The sequence below is a fragment of the Micromonas pusilla genome (assembly GCF_000151265.4).
Source record: "Micromonas pusilla CCMP1545 genomic scaffold MICPUCscaffold_7, whole genome shotgun sequence".
Taxonomy (NCBI): domain Eukaryota; kingdom Viridiplantae; phylum Chlorophyta; class Mamiellophyceae; order Mamiellales; family Mamiellaceae; genus Micromonas; species Micromonas pusilla.
The window spans coordinates 81,039-90,204 of NW_003315888.1; the positions used below are offsets into that span (position 1 = coordinate 81,039).

At 65.3% G+C, this 9,166-nt stretch overlaps 2 protein-coding genes across 2 annotated transcripts in view; one reads left to right on the forward strand and one right to left on the reverse strand.

Moving 5' to 3' along the window:
- Positions 1–46: 46 nt before the first annotated feature.
- MICPUCDRAFT_47629 (uncharacterized protein) lies at positions 47–1,638 on the reverse strand. The gene is made up of 4 exons (XM_003059915.1): positions 1,243–1,638; positions 1,017–1,058; positions 443–848; positions 47–295 (listed from the first exon to the last, which is right to left on the reverse strand). Exons 3-4 carry the CDS (start codon positions 795–797, stop codon positions 60–62), a joined length of 591 nt encoding a protein of 196 aa, XP_003059961.1. The 5' UTR covers positions 798–848; positions 1,017–1,058; positions 1,243–1,638; the 3' UTR covers positions 47–59.
- A 335-nt stretch (positions 1,639–1,973) lies between these two features.
- MICPUCDRAFT_70859 (laminin-type egf-like protein) overlaps positions 1,974–9,166 on the forward strand; it is a gene marked incomplete at its 5' end in the record, with an annotated part of 9,692 nt that continues 2,499 nt past the window's right edge. The window contains 4 exons of the mRNA XM_003059616.1: positions 1,974–3,125; positions 3,245–3,433; positions 3,571–8,923; positions 9,108–9,156. Of these exons, the coding sequence (XP_003059662.1) occupies positions 1,974–3,125; positions 3,245–3,433; positions 3,571–8,923; positions 9,108–9,156 (6,743 nt within the window). The remainder of the gene's footprint in view (positions 3,126–3,244; positions 3,434–3,570; positions 8,924–9,107; positions 9,157–9,166) is intronic.

The following is a 9,166-nucleotide window of genomic DNA, read 5'->3' on the forward strand; positions in this document are numbered from 1 at the left end:
ATCACGGCGGTACAGCGCGCGTTTCGTAGTGAGGGTATGTTCTCATCAATCAGACGTTCTCATGACGTCTCCTTGGCTAAAATGTTTTCAATCACCGCCGCCTCTTTCGGCTGCATCGTGATCAGCGCGTCCCTTCTAAACTTCCGCTCTCTGTCCTCGGGTGAATTAAACGCATACTTCACGCGCGTTAAAATCCCCGGCTTTATATCCTCCGTGTACACGCGCTCGTACCGGAGCCCTAACAGCCCCGCGAGCCCGCGGTACGTCGGCTTCTCGTACGTCCCCGGCATGATCTCTGCGTGGGTGAAGCGATCGGTCAGTCGAACGTCTTACCGGTCAAACGTACGTTGAAAGGGAAGCGCGGGTGAAGAGTGACGACGGGAAAAGTCCTTAAGGAACGGCGTTCACCACGCGAACGGGGTCGTATGGGAAGCAGTCTCACCCACGACGAGCCCCCCGCGCGGCATGAACAGCATGTTCGTGAGTCCCGCGCCGTGCAGCGACACGAGGACGTCCACGTCCGCGAACATCGCGGCTTGCTCGCTGATCGGATCTCTCCCCAGTTTCCCGGCGTCGACGCCGACGCGAAGAAACTCCAACGGTCCGACTCCCGTCGAGCCGTCGCAACACGCCTTTTCGCTCAGCTCGTCGTATACTTTCTCCTCGTTCACGATCGCGCGCCGCGCGTCGTCCTTCCCGCGGCTCAGCCACACCATGCGTTTCGGTTTCTTCTTCTGTTTCCGCGACGCTCCGTCTTCACGATGCGTTTCGTCGCCGTCGCGGAACGCGTCGCCCATGAGATTCGCGACGGCGGGGTCGCCGCTCGTGCAATTTTTCTCAAAGAACGGCTGCGGACGCGGGACGGAGGAGGACGAGGAAGACGGACGGGTGAGGCGCGTGAGTGTCGGCGAGCGCGCGGACGGACGGAAACAGAGAGAAAAGGGAGAAACAACCAATCGCGCGCGGAACACAATACACAATAAAAAAATAACGCATGAGCGTCACGCGTTACGTACCCCGCACACGTGCAACACCGCGTCCCACTCGAACAGAGGCCGCTAAGGGTCGTTCCATACAAAGCGACGTCGGGGTGGAGTTCATAGGCGTCAGGTGGAGTTGAAAGGCGTCGAGGTCGGGGATCGAAAGCGAGGGGTTGATGGAGAGAAACGACGGCAAAAGTCCTTAAGGATCGGCGTTCACCACGCCGACGCGGTCGTATGGGGACCAGTGTATAGAACGCGCCTAACCCGGTCTGGCACCACCTCGAACGCCATCCCGAGCCTCCTCTCGAGGCGCTCGAAGAACGCGGGTTCGCGGTCCAGCATCCATCGCTCCAGGCGCACCGCGCGTCGTCGCGGCCAGTCCCTCGCGACGCACCTGAAGACGAGATCGCGCAGGAAGTGCGAGTAGTTGGACCGCGTCACCTTGCGCATCTGCCTGTACTGCGCGCTGCCGACGAGACCGAGGGGCGCGAGCACCTCGGGTAGGATCTTACCCGGCGAGAGCGCGAGCGCGAGGAGAGCCGCCGTCGCCGCGACGAGCGCGGCGGCGACGACGACGACGCTCCGTCCCGCGCGGAGGCGCGCGAAGAGTTTCTTCATCTTCCGCGACGCTCCGCCCCGCGCGCGCGCGCCCGCGCGACCGACGATGGCACGTCGCCCCGCGCATCAGATCGTTTTACGTACGGCACATGTGCTGCAGGCACCTCGGACGTTTGATCGGCTCTTGCGATGAAGAATACCCTTTCAGCATTTTTGATCGGAAACCCCCCGCGATCGATTTATGATGAATGCGGGTGAAAAACCACCCAGCGCGTCTGCTCAGAGGGCGGAAGGGAGTGCCCGAGAGGCCGCGTGAGCGAACGAACGAACGAACGAACAACAAGCGCGCGCGCGACGGAGTTGAAGCGCCGTCGACGTCATGGGGTTTCGAGACGCGCGTCGCCGCGCGTAGGAGACGACGTCGACGCGGAGATGCGAGCGAGGACGCGCGACCGCGGCGCCCCCGGCGGCGCCCCCGGCCGCGGCGGCGTGTCTCTCCTCCGCGTGGCGTTTCTGTCGCTCGCGTCGATCTCGTTGTCGTTCCTGTGCGCGGCGCCCCCCTCGCATCTCGTCGCCGCCGCGAGGCCGCCCGAGATCGTCGTCGACGCCGCCGCGCCCCCCGGGACCGTCCACCGACACGTCTTCACCGAGGGCGACGCGCCCGTCGCGCTGACCGGCGCGTCGCTCGACGCGGGCGTCGCCGGCGGCGCGCCTCTCGTGCGCGCGGTCGTCGTCATCACGAATCCGCTGGACGCGCCGCTCGAGCGCCTCGGCTTCACGGAGACGTACGCGGCGTGGCACGCGCTCTACGGCGCGTGGGCGGAGGAAGAAAAAGCCGAAGACGACGACGCGAAGGACGCCGCCGCGAGTCTCACGAACCTCGCGGACGTCAAGGCACTCACGAACACCGCGGGAGGGACCGGCCCGGGGGTGAACCTCGCGGACGTGCGCGCGACGGCGATGGACGAAATCGCGCGGCGCCAACGGATCGCCGCGCGCCTGGACCTCGCGAACGGGCTCCTCGTCCTCGACGCGGCGCTTCGACGGGGGGAGGAGCTTCTGGACGCGATGGACGCGCCGACGACGCACGCGCTGCGAGATGCGCTGCGTAACGTGACGTACGCGCACGCGGGGAAGAGACCGGACGACACCACGCGCGGGATCTCGTTGACGGTGTACGACGCGTCGGGGAAGGCGTCGGCGCCCGCGTCGTTCCTCGTCGATATCGTTCCGGTGAATAACCCGGCGATTTTGGATTTGAACGGCGCGCACAGACCGGGGGTGGACTACGCGGCGGTGATGGGGGAGAACGAGCGGTTCTTGGGCGTCGCGCTCGCAGACGCTGACGCGCACGTCGAAGACGACGACGGGCGATTCATCCGAGGCGCGTTCGTTCTACCATCCATCTCGCGCCGGTCCCCGTACGACCGCGTTCGCGCGGTGAACGCCGTTCCTTCAGGATTTATTTTCTTTGCCCGGGATGGATTTCTCTTCGCCCATCACCCCGCGCTGCTTTCAATCGCAACACGCCGCGACGCCTTTGATGAACTCCGCCTGACGCCTTTCGACGCCACCCCGACGTTCGTCGCTCCGCGCGGCCAAACGCCCTCGCGTCAACAGGCGGCCGCGTCTACTACGACCCGGACGTCCCCGGCGCCGCGTTTCCGGACGGCGCGGGCGAACGCGTCACGCTGACGCTCGAGGGGAGCTCTGTCACGGGGGCGTGGGACGCGAGCTCGAATTCGTTTACGCTCGAGGGCGCGGACACGCTCGAGGCGTACAGAGGGATATTCGCCAGCGCGCGATACGTCAACGAGGGCCGCGTGAACGTCATCACGAATCAGGCGCGTTCTATTATGTTGCACTGGTTCCCATACGACCGCGTTGGCGTGGTGAACGCCGATCCTTAAGGAGTTTCTTCGCCCGGCGTGTGTATCTCTGCGCCCACGCCACGGTTTCAACCCCGACACACCTCGACGCCTTTCAACTCCACCCCTGACGCCTTAAAACTCCGCCCCGACGTTCTCAGTCGCCGCAAACCCGGGAGTTGCTCTTCACCGGCGGCGTTCGACGGTTCGTGTTCGAGATCACCGACGACGCGGGCGCGGTCTCCACCGCGATCGCCACGGTGAACGTCAGCGAAGTGACTCGAGTGGGCGACCCGGCGCGGGACGAGAACCAGAGGACGCCGGCGGAGTGCTCCGGCAACGGCGCGAGAGACGTGAACGACATCTTGGGCACGGGCGACCCCGAGGCGTGCGTGTGCGACCTCGGGTTCGAGGGCGACGACTGCGAGCTGCACCCGTGCAACGACCACGGATACCTCACGTTTTACGTCGCCAGCACCGGACACAAAGAGTGCGAGTGCGACCTGGAGTTCTCCGGGCCGACGTGTAACGTCGCGTGCAACGGACGCGGGGTGTACGATTCCTCGACGCACGCGTGCGAGTGCGACAAGGGCGTCGCCGGGCGTCTCTGCGACGTCGTCTGCGACACGTGCGACGCGTCCGCGCGCGGCGAGTGCGTCTTAACGGACGCCTCCGAGGCGAGCTGGAACGACGCGACGTCTTCGTACGACGTCGTGGAGACCCAGTGTTTGTGCGAAGACTTTTGGATGGGCGACGGGTGCTTGATTCCGTGCCCGTGCGCGCGCGGCGGGTTCGCGCGAGGGACGTGCGCCGTCGACGCAAACCTCTTAGCGGCGGGCTTAACCGCGGATGAATTCCTCGGCGTTTGTCTTTGCGAACCCGGGTGGGTCGGCGAGGACTGCACGATCGCGTGTCCGGCGTGCGACGCGGGGAACGGCGACTGCGTCCCGCCCGCGGGCGCCGAAGCCGGGCACGGCGCCGCGTTCAACGCCATCGCGAACGACCCGCAGCTGTCGCCGGCGCAGAGAGAGGCGCGAATCGCCGCGGCGAACGTCTCGGGCGTCTGCGCGTGTCGAATGTCGCAATCCAACGTCCTGGGCGGGTTAGGCTTCAACGGCGACGACTGCTCCGTCGCGTGCGCGCCGTGCGACTACGGTACGTGTCAGGCGGACGGGTCGTGCCTCTGCTTCCCTGGGTTCGTCGGCGCGACGTGCGACGTCGAGTGTAGCGGCAACGGCGTCCTCGTGTATCCGTCGTTTAACGCGACGTACACGGCGGCTGATTTCGACGCGTTGCCGGGCGTCCCGGGAAACGACAACTACCTTAACAGCGGGCTGCTCGACGTGCTCGAGCTGTACGGCATGAGCGAGCGCTTCGAGGGCGACAACGAGACGTCGACGCGCGCGTACTGCGCGTGCGGGTACACGAGGGATGTCAACACCGGCGAACCGGTGCCGAGGGATTCAGTCTTCGCGCGCGTCGCGAACGAACTCGACGGCTTCGGCTACGCCGGGGTGTTTTGCGAGATCCCGTGCGCGCCGTGCGACGAGACCAACGGGCAGTGCACGTTCGACGGCGTGAACGCGGTCTGCCGGTGCCGCGCGGACGTCGCGAACGACGCGACGAGCGCGAGCGCGGTGTTTCACCAACGCTTCGGCGAGGACACCACCGGGTTTGGATTCGCCGGGCCGTCGTGCGAGACGCCGTGTAAGCCGTGCCTCAACGGGACGTGCTCGAACGTCGAGGGGTCGTACGGCGAGTGCGTGTGCAACCACGGCTTCGCGGACGACGCGTGCGCGATCGAGTGCGGGTCCCCCGCGTTTAAGTACACGTCGCAGTACGAAGGGGACGGCGCGAAGGACCGGTACGTCGGGCGGAGGGGGAATTTTTCGCTCACGCGATTCGACGCGAACATCGGTTTCGGCGGCACCACCGCGGGATGCCACTGCGATTACATGTGGACCGGGCCGATGTGCGACCACCCGTGTCCGTTCCCGTACAACACGAGCAACGGCATCTGCGTGGTCAAGGACGAATCGGACGAGGATTACGGCGCGCCGTGGACGGCGGAAATCGTGTGCGAGGACGGATTCACCGGTTTACCAGATTTCAACTACCGGTTAACCTCGGACCAGCTCTCGCGCGGTCGAGATTGCGAGATGACGTGTCAAGACTGCGTCCACGGAACTTGTCAGGACGACGGCACGTGTCTGTGCGACTACGGGTACATATGGCAAGGCCCGCTCGAGGCGGAGAGCGACGTCGGATTCAGAGAAGCGGTTTTACCGTATCCGTGGACGGCGGAGTATTTAGGCGAAAACGCGTACGTGCCGCGGTTCCACACGTGCGCGGCGAAGCACCCGTGCAATCAAAACGGCGAGCTCGTGAACGCGACGTGCGGGTCGCTCGGTCAGGGGTTCGTCGACGACATCCAACCTTGGACGGTCGTGGACGAGAGAACCGGCGGCGGATTCGGATGTCCCGGAAACCTCGTCGACGGCGTCAACGGCACGCGGCTGTGTTTATCGCTCGTGAACGGCGTCGAGACGCACGTCACGCCGTTGTTCGCGATGGGGTACTTCATCTGGTCCGCGGGCGCGCAGGAGTACGTTCGGAACGAGTTCGTGAAGCGGACGTTCAGTAAACACGGGCAGATTCAAGGCGGGTACTGCGAATCGGACGACGACTTGAACGAAGGGCAGCCTCTGCACGGCGGCTATTGCGTGTGCGACGGGATCAGAAACGAGCGGTTTCAGCACCCGAGCGCCAAGTCGCAGGAGGGCGAGGGGTACGATTACTTCTTTCAAGGCTGGGCCGGGCCCGCATGCGAGATCCCGTGCGAACCGTGCTCGGAGAACGGCGTGTGCGACGCGACCACGGGGCGGTGTTCGTGCTTCGAAGGCTGGAACGGGTACCGATGCATGACCCCGTGCGAGCCGTGCGAGCACGGCATGTGTCAGTACGACGGCACGTGCCTGTGCGACGGCTCGCGTCGGCTGAGGGAGTCGACGTACGCGTTGCGCCTCACGCGCGACCCGTTTTATCTCGAGAAGGGCGAGCACGTTTACGAAGTCCACGGCGGGCGACGCAGCCGATACGTTCACCCCGTGTACATGAACACGTACGACTTGGAGGACTACATTTGGGAGCTCGAGTACGAGTGCCCGAACAGAGAGGAGTGCAACACGCGGACGATGGACACGCATCTGCCGACGCGTCCCAACGAGACGTATTTTCGGTACACGACGCCGAACGTTTTGGAGGTGATCAAAGTCAACGACGAGATGGACCGCATGCAGGCGTACCGCGACTCGCTGGTGACGGACGTCGAGAACGTCCCCGATAGCATGACCGAGGACGAGGTGTGCGACTTCACCGACGCCACGAACGTCGTCACGACGGGCGCTTGCATCGAGAAGATGAAAGCCAAGCTGTTCGGAAGGACGACGCAAGGGTGCGGCGCGGAGTGGGACTCCGTCAGGCCGTGGGACTGCGACGACGTCGTGAAGTCGCACTTCATCCGCGAGCGGAACTTGGAGCTGGGGAGCGTGGAGGTCCAACGGATGCGAATGTTGCAGTCCACGGAAGCGGAGAACGTGTGGTTCGCGAACAACGTGAACGAGCGCCAGCGGCTCATAAACACGATGAGCCGCGGTCGGTTCGACAGGGACGCGGGGGCGTTTCAGCACATCCGAGATCCGGACTATTACATGATTTGGATCGTGCATCAGCTCATACACGGCGTGACGTCCGGGGATGGCTACGCCGGGTGGTCCTGCGACGTCAAGTGCGAAGCGTGCGACGCGACGCACGGAACGTGTCAGTACGACGGCACGTGCGAGTGCGTGGAGGGATGGTACGGCGCCGCGTGCGATAAAATGTGCGACTGCTTCCGTCACGTCGCCGTGAAGAACGCGCTGGAGTTACAGAACCAAATCGAGGACGTCCTCCTCGAGTCAGTGGACTCGCAGAGCGGGATACCCATTCAGCCGCACGGCACGTGTCAACGCGACGGCTCGTGCGCGTGCTACCCGGACCCGGACGGCACGCGGTGGACCGGCGTCGACTGCTTCACGAAGTGCAAGCCGTGCAACCAGGGGACGTGTCAGTTCAACGGCGACTGCGAGTGCGACCCGGGATGGACGGGCGAGGACTGCAGCGTCCCGCGGTTCGTGCAGTGCTTGCCGTGTAATTTCGACCACGGCACGTGTCTCGCCGACGGGACGTGCAAGTGCGACGTCATGTGGACCGGGTTCGATTGCTCCGTGCGGTGCTCGCCGTGCGTCCACGGCGACTGCAGGATGGACGGCAGCTGCCACTGCCGCCCCGGGTGGACGCTCCCGGACTGCTCCAAGAAGATATGGGACGGCGGCGAGATTCGCTCGGACTTTTCGTTATCCAGCGAGGGGTGGCGCGTGCACAACAACTCGTGCCCGGGGCTTCTGGACGCCGTGGTCGGCGGCGCCGCCGACGCGGGCGCGATCGCCGCCGCGGTGATCCGAGGCCGGTGCGACGGCGACGCCGACGGCGGCGGCGACGGCGGCCTCGAGTGGGACGGCGCGAGCGGGTACCTGTACCTCACGGATCGCCTGCCGAACGACCGGCCCGGAGAGGTGGCGTACTTCCGCGCGCCCGGGAAGTTCTTGGGCGATAAGCTGGCCGTCGCGTACAACGCGACCATCGCGTACGAGCTCTACCTCGCCGGCGGCGCGGACCCGTTCTCGATGTCCAACGCCGCGCACGCCAAACCCGCGTTCCCGCACCCGGTCGGAAGCGACGCGGAGCGAGCTCCGGACGTGGTGTTGATCGGGGGGCGGCCGCGGTACCGGTTGGACCCGCCGCCGTGGGACGTGTGGGATAAGCACGCCGCGTTCGAGTGGTCGCGGGAGAATTTCCCGGAGCTCGCGCTGAACTTGCGGTGGAGTAAATCGAGAATCGTGGACACCGTGGAGGCGTATCTGGACACCCCGCAGGTCGTCCTCGGCATCCGCGCGCCGCGCGTCAAGCACTACCCCCCGGAGTCCTGCTACGCGGAGCACTGCTCGATCAACTTCAACTTTGACTTGCACGAAAACGCGGGCTGGTTCAACATGCCGTTCGTCCCCGCCGGCCTCGGCTGGTCCACGGATATCGACGCCGTCAACGGCGACGGCGTGAACCCGTACGTGTACACCGTCGAAGGGACGAAATACGTCGGAAAACGCGAAGGAAGCGCGGAAGGGTACAATCCGTTCGACGGCTTAGGGTTAGCCCCCGAGGACGTCAAGATGGAAGCGATGGACGCGTGGCGGGCGAACCCGAAAGACAGCCGCGCTCATCGCGCCGACGCCGGAGAGACGAGCTTCGTCTTCGAATCCGGCGACGGCGCCGGCGTCGCGCCGTTCCCGAAATCGCCGTACATGTCGCGAATATACGCCCAGATCCCCCCGGGGACGGAGCCGTCCATGCGCGTCGTGTTGGACATCATCGCGCGCGAGACCGCGAACGGGAACCCGCCGCCGAAGGGCTCCGCGGGTGCGTTCTTTTCACACTGGTCCCCGTACGACCCCGTTCGCGTGGTGAACGCCGATCCTTAAGGACTTTCTCTCCCGGCGCATCTCTCCGCCCAGGGTCCCTCGCTCACAATCCCGACACACCTCGACGCCTTTCAACTCCGCTTCTGACGCCTTTCAACTCCACCCCGACCATACTTCCCAAGGCGCGTACGCCCCCGGAACGTTCCCCGGCGGCGGCGGCCTCGCGGGGACGTCGACGGCG

What these genes read in the sequence shown, in the direction of transcription:
- MICPUCDRAFT_47629 (XM_003059915.1), bottom strand. Translation starts at nt 797, where the DNA reads ATGGGCGACGCGTTCCGCGACGGCGACGAAACGCATCGTGAAGACGGA. An exon ending in GCGCGGGGGGCTCGTCGTGG is followed by an intron (nt 296 to 442) that starts GTGAGACTGCTT and finishes TCACCCACGCAG; the next exon opens with AGATCATGCCGGGGACGTAC.